This window comes from Nerophis ophidion, linkage group LG13, assembly GCF_033978795.1.
Source record: "Nerophis ophidion isolate RoL-2023_Sa linkage group LG13, RoL_Noph_v1.0, whole genome shotgun sequence".
Classification (NCBI taxonomy): domain Eukaryota; kingdom Metazoa; phylum Chordata; class Actinopteri; order Syngnathiformes; family Syngnathidae; genus Nerophis; species Nerophis ophidion.
The window spans coordinates 9,228,419-9,244,254 of record NC_084623.1 but is presented as its reverse complement, the minus strand read 5'-3'; the positions used below and the strand labels follow the sequence as shown (position 1 = coordinate 9,244,254).

The following is a 15,836-nucleotide window of genomic DNA, read 5'->3' as shown; positions in this document are numbered from 1 at the left end:
TCAAAGAAATACGGTACGTTGTAAAATTAATTATACAGGAATATTCTGTAAACGTTTATTTACATACCTTAATTGTCTCCAACCTACTCGGTGGCCTAGTGGTACTGACCGTGCAGGAAGTCTTTGCACTATGCGCTTCAGCATCCGCTGACCCCTCTCTGTCAGTTTACTACCACTACCATTAGGTGGCTGAGTTGCTGTTGTTCCCAAAATCGTCACTTTTGCTATAACAAAGTTGACTTTGGAATATTAAGGAACAAATTTCACGGCTGGATTTGTTGCACAGGTGGCATCCTATGACAGTTTTACGCTGGAAATCACTGAAAACTGCCCATTGTTTCACAAATGCTTGTGGAAACAGTCTCCATGCCTAAGTGCTTGATTGTATACATTAGGACAGCTGATTCTTCATCATTTGGATGGGTGGCCAAATACTTTTGGCAATATAGTGTATATCTGCAGCTTATAGTTGTCAAAACTTGGACTATGAGGTGGTTGTTTTCCCGGGATGCAAGTGATCTTGGAACGGAGATGGCATACCTACTCAGTGGTTAGAGTGTCTGCCCTGAGATCGGTAGGTTGTGAGTTGAAACCCCCGGCCGAGTCATACCAAAGACTACAAAAATGGAACCCATTACCTCCCTGCTTGGCACTCAGCATCAAGGGTTGGAATTGGGGGGTTAAATCATCAAAAAATTATTCTCGGGCGTGGCATCGCTGCTGCTCACTGCTCCCCTCACCTCCCAGGGGGTGATCAAGGAGATGGATCGAATGCAGAAGACAGATTTCACCACATTAGTTTGTGTGTGACATTCATTGCTACTTTAACTTATCTGTTTACATAATTGTTTTGAGTAAATAGTGAGAGCTGCAATGTAATCGGGAGGACACTTGAGGGCTGGAACGTTGAGACAAAATGGTTTTCGATCAGGATTGCCACAGTCTTGTGTTGCTCCTTGAGGGTCCTTGCAACGACAAAGAGTGCTTCCTCTTTAAGTCGAGGAGTCAGAGTTTGCCAGGTGCTTATGTAGACTGCAGCCTGAAGCAGATTCCATGCAGTGTCACGTCGACGATGCCACGAGTTGTACACCAGCAGGTGTAAACATGGCTGGGAATGGAAAAACTGCTGTCAGGGTAGGAGGTGGAGTGTGTGTGTGTGTGTGTGTGTGTGTGTGTGTGGGGCTTCACCCGCTCCATCAGCCTGCACCTCCCTTACATTCCCTCTTCATCACCAGCCTGTAATCACTCCCTTCTCTGCCACACACACACATTGTTGCATTTCTGACCTTCTTGAGACCCCCGAAAAATGCCTACCTTTTTGGGACCACCCTTTCTAGATATGTAATGATTCGTATTTATAACATTACTAATATATACGTACTATGCAAATATAAAAAATGTTAGCTTTTAGTACATTTATTTATTTATTTTTTGTTTGTTATTATTTTTTAATCTTCACCATTTAGTTTAAGTTACTACAGTATGTCTCGATATATATTTATTTTATTGATTTTATTAAATGTGCCCAAAAGGGGCGCATTTCAATTTCTTACACACACTTGTTATTTCATATGTTGACCAAAGGGGAAGCATTTTTAAAACCAACACACAGTCAATTTGAAAAATCCTACCTTTTTGGGACCACCCTTTCTAGATATGTAATGATTTGTATTTACAACATTTATAATATGTACATACTATGCAAATATAAAAAAGGTAAGCTTTTAGTACAGTTTTTTTTTTTGTAATTATTTTTTAATATTCACCATTTAGTTTAAGTTATTACAGTATGTCTCTATATATATTTATTTTATTAATTGTGGCCAAAGGGGGCGCATTTCAATTTCTTACACACACTTGTTATTTCATTTGTTGACCAAAGGGGGAGCACTTTTAAAACCAACACACAGTCAATTTGAAGATTCCTACCTTTTTGGGACCACCCTTTCTAGATATGTAATGATTTGTATTTACAACATTACTAATATATACATACTATGCAAATATAAAAAAGGTAAGCTTTTAGTACATTTTTTTTTTGTAATTATTTTTTAATATTCACCATTTAGTTTAGGTTATTACAGTATGTCTCGATATATATTTATTTTATTGATTTTAATAATTGTGGCCAAAGGGGGCGCATTTCAATTTCTTACACACACTTGTTATTTCATATGTTGACCAAAGGGGAAGCATTTTTAGAACCAACACACAGTCAATTTGAAAAATCCTACCTTTTTGGGACCACCCTTTCTAGATATGTAATGATTTGTATTTACAACATTTATAATATATACATACTATGCAAATATAAAAAAGGTAAGCTTTTAGTACAGTTTTTTTTTTGTAATTATTTTTTAATATTCACCATTTAGTTTAGGTTATTACAGTATGTCTCGATATATATTTATTTCATTGATTTTATTAATTGTGGCCAAAAGGGGCGCATTTCAATATGTTACACACACTTATTTCATATGTTGACCAAACATATGAAAACCAACACACACTCAATTTGAAAAATCCTACCTTTTTGGGACCACCCTTTCTAGATATGTAATAATTCGTATTTACAACATTACTAGTATATACATACTATGCAAATATAAAAAAGGTTAGCTTTTAGTAAAAAAAAATTTGTTATTATCTTTTAATCTTCACTATTTACTTCCAAGTTATTACAGTATGTCTCTATATATATTGATATATATTTATTAACTGTGGCCAAAAGGGGCGCATTTCAATTTTTTACACACACTTGTTATTTCATATGTTGACCAGAGGGGGAGCACTTTTAAAACCAACATAGTCCATTTGAAAAATCCTACCTTTTTGGGACCACCCTTTCTAGATATGTAATGATTTGTATTTACAACATTACTAATATATACATACTGTGCAAATATAAAAAAGGTAAGCTTTTAGTACAGTTTTTTATTTATTTTAATTTTTTTGTTTGTAATTATTTTTTAATATTCACCATTTAGTTTAAGTTATTACTGTATGTCTCTATATACATTTATTTTATTAATTGTGGCCAAAGGGGGCGCATTTCAATTTGTTACACACACTTGTTATTTCATATGTTGACCAGAGGGGGAGCACTTTTAAAACCAACACACAGTCAATTTGAAAAATCCTATGTTTTTGGGACCACCCTTTCTAGACATGTAATGATGTGTATTTACAACATTACTAATGTATACGTACTATGCAAATATAAAAAAGGTAAGCTTTTAGTACAGTTTTGTTTTTGTAATTATTTTTTAATATTCACTATTTACTTCCAAGTTATTACAGTATGTCTCTCTATATATATTTATTTTATTAATTGTGGCCAAAGGGTGCACATTTTAATTTCTTACACACACTTGTTATTTCATATGTTGACCAAAGGGGGAGCACTTTTAAAACCAACACAGTCAATTTGAAAAATCCTACCTTTTTGGGACCACCCTTTCTAGATATGTAATGATTTGTATTTACAACATTACTAATATATACATACTATGCAAATATAAAAAAGGTAAGCTTTTAGTAATTTTTTTTATTTATTTATTTTTTTGTTTGTAATTATTTTTTAATATTCGCTATTTATTTCCAAGTTATTACAGTATGTCTCTATATATATTTATTTTATTGATTTTATTAAATGTGGCACTGCATCCCACGCTTTGCATTGGACTTGGTGATGTATGGCTTAGATGCAGCTGCTCGGCCATGAAAACCCATTCCACGAAGCTCTCTGCGTACTGTACGTGGGCTCATTCTACGCTCACATGAATTTTGGAGCTCTGTAGCAACTGACCGTGCAGGAAGTCTTTGCACTATGCGCTTCAGCATCCGCTGACCCCTCTCTGTCAGTTTACTACCACTACCATTAGGTGGCTGAGTTGCTGTTGTTCCCAAAATCGTTACTTTTGCTATAATAAAGTTGACTTTGGAATATTTAGGAACACATTTCACGGCTGGATTTGTTGCACAGGTGGCATCCTATGACAGTTCCACGCTGGAAAAAACTGAAAGCGGCCCATTCGTTCACAAATGCTTGTGGAAACAGTCTCCATGCCTAAGTGCTTGATTGTATACATTAGGACAGCTGATTATCATCATTTGGATGGGTGGCCAAATACTTTTGGCAATATAGTGTATATCTGCAGCTTATAGTTGTCAAAACTTGGACTATGAGGTGGTTGTTTTCCCGGGATGCAAGTGAACTTGGACCGGAGATGGCATACCTACTCAGTGTTTAGAGTGTCCGCCCTGAGATCGGTAGGTCGTGAGTTCAAATCCCGGCCGAGTCATACCAAAGACTATAAAAATGGGACCCATTACCTCCCTGCTTGGCACTCAGCATCAAGGGTTGGAATTGGGGGTTAAATCACTAAAAATTATTCCCGGGCGCGGCCACCACTGCTGCTCACTGCTCCCCTCACCTCCCAGGGTTTGATCAAGGGTGATGGGTCAAATGCAGAGAATAATTTTGCCACATCTACAGTAGTGTGTGTGTGACAATCATTGGTACTTTAACGAAAGTAAAGACATCTTTTATTTTAACACTATAACTGCACAAAAAAAGGCGCGCACAAGGGCGGTACAAAAATTTGGCTGTGAAAACAAAACTCGCACTAAGGCAAAACTATGAACATAAAACAAAAACTTGCACTGTGGCATAAATAACAAGAAAACTTACTTGGAACGTAACAAGCCATGGATCATTGGCATGGATTACAAGGTGCGTAGCAGGTGATGGAGGGTGATGTTGCCAGAATGAACAACAGAAACAGACAGGCTTAAATAATACTGTGGTGATCAGTGAAAACAGGTGTGAGACATGAGGACAGGTGGAAACTAATGGGTTGTCACGGTGACAAAACAAACCAGGAAGTGCAAAAACAAGAACTGAGTGGCCAAAAAACAAACAGAACATGACTAAAACTTTAAGCTACGGTACATTTTGTGCGTGCTTGCCATTCTCGAACGTAGCTGGCATTTGTACTCGCTTATTTCCAAAGTGCCATGCAAAAAAACAGAGGTTGAGTCTGTTGGTGAGTCGTTAAATGGAGGAAATCCCCCCTGCCAGGCACCAGGTCACCAACAATTCAAGTATTCACACGATTCTCGCTTTCTTTCTCACACACACACACACACACACACACACACACACACATGCATATATATAGAGACAGAGGTAGATTTATTCCCAGAGCTCTTTACATAATTGAACAGTTTTCATCTCTCTGTTTCTGCTTACTCGGCAGCTTTACAATAGGCCCTAAACTGTGTGTGTGTGTGAAAGTGTGTGTGTGTGTTTGTGTGAAAGTGTGTGTGTGTGAGGACTAAACACCTTCAGTCTCATACTTTGAAGGAGAACTGCACTTTTTGGGAGTTTTGCCTATCATTTACAATCCCTATGTAAGACAAGAACGCGTGTTTTTCTTTTGTTTACGCATTCTAAATCATAAAATATTGCAAGTCGGAGGTGGCTAACAACGCAGACAACAGGGGGTACTCTACTGCTGTCATGTCTATGTGATTATGTTTTATTTTAGTCATGTTCTGTTTGTTTTTTGGCCTCTCAGTTCCTGTTTTTGCACTTCCTGGTTTGTTTTGTCACCATGACTACCCATTAGTTTCCGCCTGTCCTCACGTCTCACACCTGTTTTCACTAATAGCCACAGTATTATTTAAGCCTGTCTGTTTCTGTTGTTCATTCTGGCAACATCACCCTCCATCACCTGCTACGTACCTTGTAATCCATGCCAATAATCCATGTCCCGTTCTCGTTGTTCCAAGTAGGTTTTCTCGTTATTTATGCCACAGTGCAAGTTTTTGTTTTATGTTCGTAGTTTTGCCTTAGGGCGAGTTTTTGTACCGCCATTGTGCGCGCCTTTTTTTTTGCTTTTTTTTGTGCAGTTATAGTGTTAAAATAAAAGATGTCTTTACCTTCATGCCATCTCCGGTCCAAATTCACTTGCATCTCGGGAAAACAACCACCTCATAGTCCAAGTTTTGACAACTGCGCCCATAAAGCCCTCTAAAGATCATCCAAAAACCACCAAGAATACTCCAGTCACATGTCGTAATGTGAATATCAAACAAGTTTTAAGGATATTGTTATTACAAGTGCTAACGCAGACAAATTAATTTTAGCTGAGCTAACTAGCTTATGCTGCTAAATTGATATGTTGAGCTGCTGCATAGCCTCTGAGTTGGTGAAAGTTAGTTCTAGATTATAAACCATGCCTCTCACCTGGATAGTGGAAGGTTGTGGACATAAACCGAGAAGTTGGTCAACTTTGACATCCAATTTATACTCGTAGATGTTGAGAAAAATACAAAAAGACGTTAAAATACGGCCCTTTTTTTTTAAACCTGTGTAAGGATTATGATTCATTCTTCACGTAAACGGGAAGACATAAACGTCCCATCAGTCTGCATTCCCACTGACAGCAGACATTGTACAGTAAGTGATTGTTTTATTTTGTTCGTAGTTTTTATTTCTTGTTGATTACTTACCCGTAGCACTCAGCTTCTACAACCTATAGATCATCCTCCTTATACTCAGGCTCAAAAATATAAGGTTATGCATCTTCATTTGTTCCAAAGTAGTCTTTGTTGTCTCACATGAAGTCTGCTTTGAATAGTTGTGTTGTTGTTGTTTGAGGGAAAAGCGAACGTTGTGATGCAAAATACGTAACTATTACATGTTGTTATGAATGTGACGGATACTACATTTTTATATACTGTGTGTATATATAGTGTTTTATCAACGGAATACAGCGATTTCCGTTGTTAGCTGACTTTTGCTACATTTATATAAAAGAAAAACATAAATGTTATTGTTCTACAAAAGGATTGTAAATTTGAAACAAATACCCTCAGCGCCCCCCCTCCCCAAAAAAAAGGGCAGTTACCCTTTAATTGGTTGTACAGTACGAAGATAATTAACTTGGTCCTATTCATTGCCGTTTACCTGACACCTGAAACATGACAAATTTGGGGGTTTCAGTTTTAGAATGTTGGGATATCTAAAAGTGTGCGCTCAATTCCAACTTTGACCACAGCGTCAGTTTCTATGCAGAGGGGTGCTTTTCTGTCATTTCCAGCGCACTGCATTGCAAAATGTTAAACCCCCCCCCACTTTCTTCTCACACGAGATCCACCCAGGAAGTGGGCCTATTCACTCATTTCGATACTGTAAGAAGACCTTAGCTTATTAGCGTCCAAAAGGATCCCTTAATGGGAGAATTAAGATGAAATATAAAAGAAGGAAATAATCAAGCCAGACCAATTTCCTGTTTAGTACTTAACCATAGCACACAGCTTCTAAAACTTATAGCTCATCCTCCTTATATTCAGGCTCAAAAATATAAGGTTATGGATCATTATTTGTCCCAAAGTAGTCTTTGTTGTCTCACACGAAGTCTGCTATGAGTAGTTGTGTTGTTGTTGTTAAAAAAAATGTGAACATTGTAGTGCGTCTTTGAAATTAATACGCAGCCGTATGTATAAAATGAGCAAAATACATAAATATTACATGTTGTTATGAATGTGACGGATACTACATTACATATAAAGCGCTTTTTTTGGTGGAATAGAGCAGTGGTCCCAAACCACCGGGCCGTGGTGGCCCGATTGGTACCGGGGCGCAGAAGAATTCTTTATTAATTTTTATTTTTTGAAAAAAAATAATATTTTTTTTTTTATTAAATCAACATAAAAAAAAAATACACTTACAATTAGTGCACCAACCACAAAAACCTCCCTTTTTCATGACAAAGAAAAAAAAAAGATTCCCCCCAAACCCCCGCCAGGCCGCGGGACTAATAATTAAGCGTTGACCGGTCCGCAGATAAAATAAGGTTGGGGACCACTGGAATAGAGCGACCTCCATTGTCTCCTCTGTTAGCTGACTTTTGCTATATTTATTTAAGATTTAGAATACATAAAAAATAGAAAAACATATGTTCTTGACTTACAAAAATATTGTGAATTATAGACACACAACCCCCCGAGGCGGCATAGCTCGGTTGGTAGAGTGGCCGTGCCAGCAACTTGAGGGTTGCAGGTTCGATTCCCGCTTGTGCCATCCTAGTCACTGCCGTTGTGTCCTTGGGCAAGACACTTTACCCACCTGCTCCCAGTGCCACCCACACTGGTTTAAATGTAACTTAGATATTGGGTTTCACTATGTAAAGCGCTTTGAGTCACTTGAGAAAAGCGCTATATAAAAATAATTCACCTCACTCCCCACCCCCCCCAGAAAAGTGCAGTTCCCTTTTAATTGGTCCCATTCATTGCGGTTTACCTGACACCTGAAACATGACAAATTTGGGGGTTTCCAAAAGGATCCCTTAACGGGAGAATTAAGATGAAATATAAAAGAAGGAAACAATCATGCCAGACCAGTTAGAATGTCGCCAGGGGCAACGTGATAGAAAAGTGAAGTGAATGATATTCATATAGCGCTTTTTCTCTAATGACTCAAAGCGCTTTACATAGTGAACCCCAATATCTGAGTTACATTTAAACCAGTGTGGGTGGCACTGGGAGCAGGTGGGTAAAGTGTCTTGCCCAAGGACACAACGGCAGTGACTAGGATGGCGGAAGCGGGAATCGAACCTGCAACCCTCAAGTTGCTGGCACGGCCGCTCTACCAACCGAGCTATACCGGTGTGACGGAGGTTATAGGAACGGAGGTTATAGGAATGCAAGTTAAAAAAGCGATAGGTAGGTCCAGTAGGAGGCCCGAGTCGATAAAGCGGGGATGGAAAAGAGAGTTGACAAACGCCGTGTGTGGTCATTAATTTGGGAAGTGAGAGTGAGCAACATGAATTGTTGTTTTCATGTCTGCCCTTCACTCTCCCCCGCCCACTCCCCCTCCACACAGGGGGCTAATTACCCAGGTAAAGGGCACCAAATTAAAAGAGCTTAACGTCGGCTGCTGGGAGTTACTTATCCTGGGTGGATATCTGATCCGCTGTTTGGGGGTCAGTGTCTGTTAGTACAGGTACTGCATGGGGTGCGCAAAGTGCAGCCCGGGGGGCCATTTTCAGGGTGTTTTCTGACCCTCGGCATATTAGAAACATTTAATTACCAGATAGAGGTCTAGATATTGCACTGTGCACCTATCATCTACATCTAAAAACTTAAAATGTTGATATTGACCATGTGGTCCTGATGGCTTCATCTGGCCACAAGTTTCTAAATTGTGACCATTGTGTTGTGAAATTCCAGGTCATTTGTCCCAACAAACTTTTTTTATATTTGCATACTAAGTATATATTATTACTGCGATGAGGTGGCGACATGTCCAGGGTGTACGCTGCATTCCGCCCGATTGTAGCTGAGATAGGCACCAGCGCCCCCCGTGACCCCAAAGGGAATAAGCGGTAAAAAATGGATGGATGGTATATATTATTAATGTTGTAAATACGAATCTTTGTATAACTGGAAAGGGTGGTTCTCAAGAGGTAGGCATTTTCAGAGGTCTCAAGAAGGTAACAAATAAGGTGTGTCTGTGTGTGTGTGTGTGTGTGTGTGTGTGCGTGTGTGTGTGTGTGTGTGTGTGTGTGTTATAAATACAAATCTTTACATACCGAGAAAGGGTGGTCCTCGAGAGGTAGGCATTACTCAGAGGTCTCCAGAATGTATGAAATACCAGAATGTGTGTGTGTATGCCTGCGTGCGTGCGTGCGTGCGTGCGTGCGTGCGTGCGTGCGTGCGTGTGTGTGTGTGTGTGTGTATATTAATGTTGTAAATACAAATCTTTATAAACCTAGAAAGGGTGGTCCTCGAGAGGTAGGTATATTCAGAGGTCTCCAGAATGTATGAAATACAAGAATGTGTGTGTGTGTGTGTGTGTGTGTTATCTTTACATACCGAGAAAGGGTGGTCCTCGAGAGGTAGGCATTACTCACAGGTCTCCAGAATGTATGAAATACAAGAATGTGTGTGTGTATGCCTGCGTGCGTGTGTGTGTGTTTGTGTGTATATTAATGTTGTAAATACAAATCTTTATAAACCTAGAAAGGGTGGTCCTCGAGAGGTAGGTATATTCAGAGGTCTCCAGAATGTATGAAATACAAGAATGTGTGTGTGTGTGTGTGTGTGTGCGTGTGTGTTATCTTTACATACCGAGAAAGGGTGGTCCTCGAGAGGTAGGCATTATTCAGAGGTCTTCAGAATGTGTGTGTGTGTGTGTGTGTATTATCTTTACATACCGAGAAAGGGTGGTCCTGGAGAGGTAGGCATTATTCAGAGGTCTCCAGAATGTATGAAATACAAGAATGTGTGTGTGTATGCCTGCGTGCGTGCGTGCGTGCGTGCGTGTGTGTGTGTGTGTGTGTGTGTGTGTGTGTGTGTGTGTGTATATTAATGTTGTAAATACAAATCTTTATAAACCTAGAAAGGGTGGTCCTCGAGAGGTAGGCATTATTCAGAGGTCTCCAGAATGTATGAAATACAAGAATGTGTGTGTGTGTGTGTGTGTGTTATCTTTACATACCGAGAAAGGGTGGTCCTCGAGAGGTAGGCATTATACAAGAGCGTGTGTGTGTGTGTGTGTGTGTGTGTGTGTGTTATAAATACAAATCTTTACATACCGAGAAAGGGTGGTCCTCGAGAGGTAGGCATTATTCAGAGGTCTCCAGAATGTATGAAATACAAGAATGTGTGTGTGTGTGTGTGTTTGCGTGTGTGTGTGTGTGTGTGTGTGCGTGTGTGTGTGTGTGTTATAAAAACAAATCTTTACATACCGAGAAAGGGTGGTCCTCGAGAGGTAGGCATTATTCAGAGGTCTCCAGAATGTATGAAATACAAGAATGTGTGTGTGTGTATGCCTGTGTGTGTGTGTGTGTGTGTGCATGTGTGTGTGTGTGTTATAAAAACAAATCTTTACATACCGAGAAAGGGTGGTCCTCGAGAGGTAGGCATTATTCAGAGGTCTCCAGAATGTATGAAATACAAGAATGTGTGTGTGTGTGTGTGTGTGTGTGTGTGTGTATTAATGTTGTAAATACAAATCTTTATAAACCTAGAAAGGGTGGTCCTCAAGAGGTAGGCATTATTCAGAGGTCTCCAGAATGTATGAAATACAAGAATGTGTGTGTGTATGCCTGCGTGCGTGTGTGTGTGTGTGTGCATGTGTGTGTGTGTGTTATAAATACAAATCTTTACATACCGAGAAAGGGTGGTCCTCGAGAGGTAGGCATTATTCAGAGGTCTCCAGAATGTATGAAATACAAGAATGTGTGTGTGTGTGTGTGTGTGTGTGTGTGTGTGTGTGTGTGCGTGCGTGCGTGTGTGTGTGTTATAAATACAAATCTTTACATACCGAGAAAGGGTGGTCCTCGAGAGGTAGGCATTATTCAGAGGTCTCCAGAATGTATGAAATACAAGAATGTGTGTGTGTGTGTGTGTGTGTGTGTGTGTGTGTGTGTGTGTGTGTGTGTGTGTGTGTGTGCGTGTGTGCGTGTGTGTAAACCAGGGAGCTGGTGTTTAAAGAAGGAACTATGGAAAAGTGATTATCGCAGCCAGAAAGTCTTCCACTGACAAAACCCACAGCTGATGTGTTTGTGTTCGCACCACTCTTTGATTTATCATACACAAACTGACACCAAGGTCGCTGTTAGTGCAGCATCTATCATATCGTGTGTGTGTGTGTGTACATGTGTGTGTGCACGACTTGTCCAAACGCCAGACCTCAATGCCAGTAGTGCAGCACTAAAAACTCAGTACGCCATTTCTAGTGGTAGGACACTTGAGTTTTGGGCCGTAATCCGTAAATAAAGGGTCGAATGACAACCAAGGAAAATATGCAAATCCTGTTTATCGGTTCCCGCAACCTAGAAATATTAACAAAAAACACACTTCAGTTTTACATGCAGAAAGCATGTAAAACCATATTACAGTTAGAGGGCTGCCTGTATTTTCCAGACTATAAGGCACACTTAAAATCCTTTCATTTTCTCAAAAATCGATTTTGTGCCTAATGTACGGAATAATTTTGGTTGTGCTTACCGACCTCGAAGCAATTTTATTTGGTACATGGTGTAATGATAAGTGTGACCAGTAGATGGCAGTCACACATAAGATATATATGTAGACTAAAATCGTCACGACGGGGGGATCGCAGCTTGCTGCGGGGTCGTTCTCCCAGAAAGGCAGACGGACAACTCGGGACCTGGCGCTTAGGTAAAAACATGATTTAATTGTGACTAAAGAGGTACAAACAAAAAGCGCTCACTGCCGAGGCACAACTTGGCTAAAGAAACAAAACTAACATTAACATAAACTATGAACATAACGCAAACAAGACTTACTGTGACTAAAAAAGAACAGCATGAACTTTGGCATGAAACAAGAATAGAGCATGGAACGAACACAATGACGCCAGGACGACCAACAGAAAATGACAGGCTTAAATAGTGACGTGGTGATTGAAAACAGGTGCGTGAGTTCAAATGAATCAGGTGTGTGAGTCGTGAGGACAGGTGAACTGATTGGTCGTCATGGTGACAAAACAGGGAGTGAAAAAACAGGAACTTAAAGAGTCCAGAGGTCAACAGAACGTAACCAAACAAGACATGACAGAAATATGACGCCAGTAAACAACACCAAAACGTTAAATGTTCCATTGAGAATATAGAACATTACACTGCGCTCAAATGTCTGTCGAAATGTTTTTAGTAGGACTTCGGTAAGATATGAAGCCGCACCGCTTGACGGATTGTCGGAGCATTACGGCTACCGTAGTCAGAGATACGAGTATTACTATGGTGTGTGTATAAGGACCGCAAAATGGCACCTATTGGCAAATATTATTATCTGGCGTTTTGTTTCGCAATATTATGTAAGACCAACTTTTCTTGACTTTTAGTACCTGCTGATGTGTATTTGGGATCTGCATAAGTCCTGAAAATTAGCGCACGTCCGCCACTGTAGTCTGTGACGATGCCGTAGTCGATGTTCTTCTTTTTCCTCTATCTTCTTGTTATGGGACATTCGTCCTCCACAGTTGCCATTTCTAATATAAAGTAGTCCATCCATCCATCCATTTCTACCGCTTGTCCCTTTTGGGGTGGCGGGGGGTCGCTGGAGTCTATCTCAGCTGCATTTGGCCGGAAGGCTGGGTACACCCTGGACAAGTCGCCACCTCATTGCAATATAAAGTAGTGAAAAGTTCTAACTTATATCTTGTTATGGAAGCGCTAAAACATACCGGTGTAGTGAGTTGACATTATACACCCGAGGAACTTTAGTTATTAGAGAGTTCCGGACCGACACTTTTTTCACGGGACACATTTGTTGTTGTTTCCGGATAAGGTGATGCTGCTCCGTTATTGATTGAAGTAAAGTCTGAATGTCATTAAAACAGTTATCTTCAGCTTTTAACACTTCTTCCACTCCCGTCCTCGCACGCTACACCTCTTCCTCCTCTTTCTCTTCTTCTTCTACATCTTCTTCTTCCTTTTTCTCCTTCTTCCTATTCTTTACCATCATCATCTTCTTATTCCTCCTCTTCTTTCTTTTCCTCTTTTTCCTCCTCCTTCACGACGTTTCAATTGCATAGACACTCCCGTCCTTGCACGCTACACCTCTTCCTCCTCTTTCTCTTCTTCTTCTACATCTTCTTCCTTTTTCTCCTTCTTCCTCTTCTTTACCATCATCATCTTCTTATTCCTCCTCTTCTTTCTTTTCCTCTTTTTCCTCCTCCTTCACGACGTTTCAATTGCATAGACACTCCCGTCCTTGCACGCTACACCTCTTCCTCCTCTTTCTCTTCTTCTTCTACATCTTCTTCCTTTTTCTCCTTCTTTCTCTTCTTTACCATCATCATCTTCTTATTCCTCCTCTTCTTTCTTTTCCTCTTTTTCCTCCTCCTTCACGACGTTTCAATTGCATAGACACTCCCGTCCTTGCACGCTACACCTCTTCCTCCTCTTTCTCTTCTTCTTCTACATCTTCTTCTTCCTTTTTGTCCTTCTTCCTCTTCTTTACCATCATCATCTTCTTCTTTTGTCTCCTCTTCTTTCTTTTCCTCTTTTTCCTCCTCCTTCACGACGTTTCAATTGCATAGACACTCCCGTCCTTGCACGCTACACCTCTTCCTCTTCTTTCTCTTCTTCTTCATCTTCCATTTTCTGCTTTTTCTTCTTCTTTATCATCATCATCCTCTTCTTCTTTCTCCTCTTCTTTCTTTTCCTCTTTTTCTTCCTCTTCCTTCACCACGTTTTAATTGCACTTGCTTAAGTCAGGGTCCACATTAATCAATTAATGGTGTGTACACACAGTCTTAGTAGAGCACGCACAACACGTCCACTAATAGTACACGCAATCGTATTGTTTGCTCACGCTGTTTAGCGCCTGGTACTTAGATCTAATTAGAGCAGGACCTTTGTGTTTTGCATGATACTTTTTCCTGCACGTCGCTGCTGTCTCTGCATTCTGGGGTCAGGCCCTGACATCGGTGGCCTCATTTGCAGTCGCACTCACAGAACAGCACATCGGTACTCAATCGCAATGTTGAGACGCTACAAAAAAATGGTGCAACATTTTTTCAGTGGAAATGTTCATTGAAAAGTGGGGCGTACAAAAACTTTATTGTCTTTTAATTAAAAGCACTTAATTAAATTGATCATAAACCGATAGTAGGACTCAAAGCATGGTAGAAAGTGTGACCCATGTTTTGTCTTTCTTACAGAAATGACCACGGTACCTGACACGGCCACTCCCACTCTGCCCAGGGTGGAGCATTCCACTGCAGCAATGAGACCTGGTAAACAATACATACACACACACACACACACGCACGCACACACACTCCACATGCGCGCACATGCACATATGCCCACGCTCTTAAGTCTTAAGGTCAAGCCGATGATGTCATTGTGCACCACTGAGTCTCAGTGCTTTCAACTCTGTTGGAATCAAAAAGTCCCAGATGAAGCTCTGTGTGTCTCACACACACACACCCACACACACACACACACACTTGTATTTCTTACCTTCTTGAGACCTGAGAAAAATGCCTACCTCTTTAGGACCACCCTTTCTAGATACATAAAAATGTGTATTTGCAACACTAATAATATATAAATACTATGCAAATATAAAAAAAGGTAAGCTCTTTTTTTTTATTTTATTTTTTGTTTGTAATTTGTTTTTAATCTTCATTATTTACTTCAAATTACGACAAATATTTATAATTTTTTTTTTTAATTAATTTTGGCCAAAGGGGGCGCATTTCAATGTCTTATACACACTTGTTATTTCATATGTTGGCCAGAGGGGGAGCACTTTTAAAACCGACACACAGTCAATTTAACCACCCTAAGGTTGATAGATTTCACCACCATGGGTGCAAATTAAATCTCAATTTTTATACTTAGTACCGTACCGCCCTGCGATGAGGTTGCAACTTGTCCTGGGTGTACCCCGCCTTCCGCCCGATTGTAGCTGAGATAGGCGACAGCGCCTCCCGCGACCCCAAAAGGGAATAAGCGGTAGAAAATGGATAGATAGATGGATGGGTGCAAATGAAATCTCTATTTTTAGTCTTAGTACCGCCCTGCGATGAGGTAGCAACTTGTCCAGGGTGTACACCGCCTTCCGCCCGATTGTAGCTGAGATAGGTTCCAGCGCCGCTTGCAGCCCCGAAGGGAATAAGCGGTAGAAAATGGATGGATGGATGGATAGTCTTAGTACCTTAGTGTATTTGTTCATCCTACTGTCACATACGGGACACGGGTTTGTTTTTCTTATGTCAGCACCGGAGTTGGTAAAATCCGCTGTTCACCGAGCGGGTTTTTTTCAGGGGATGACTAGGGAAG

The 15,836-nt window shown here is 40.3% G+C and overlaps 1 protein-coding gene across 3 annotated transcripts in view; it reads left to right on the top strand.

The window, feature by feature from the left end:
* Nucleotides 1-15,836, top strand: part of LOC133564198 (neuropilin-2-like) — a 461,460-nt gene that overhangs the window by 207,073 nt on the left and 238,551 nt on the right. For 2 of the 3 annotated variants that reach the window (XM_061918347.1, XM_061918349.1), the window contains exon 12: nucleotides 14,708-14,782. The exons of the other annotated variant lie outside the window; for it this stretch is intronic. In XM_061918347.1, the coding sequence (XP_061774331.1) occupies nucleotides 14,708-14,782 (75 nt within the window). The remainder of the gene's footprint in view (nucleotides 1-14,707; nucleotides 14,783-15,836) is intronic. 3 annotated transcript variants of the gene reach the window in all.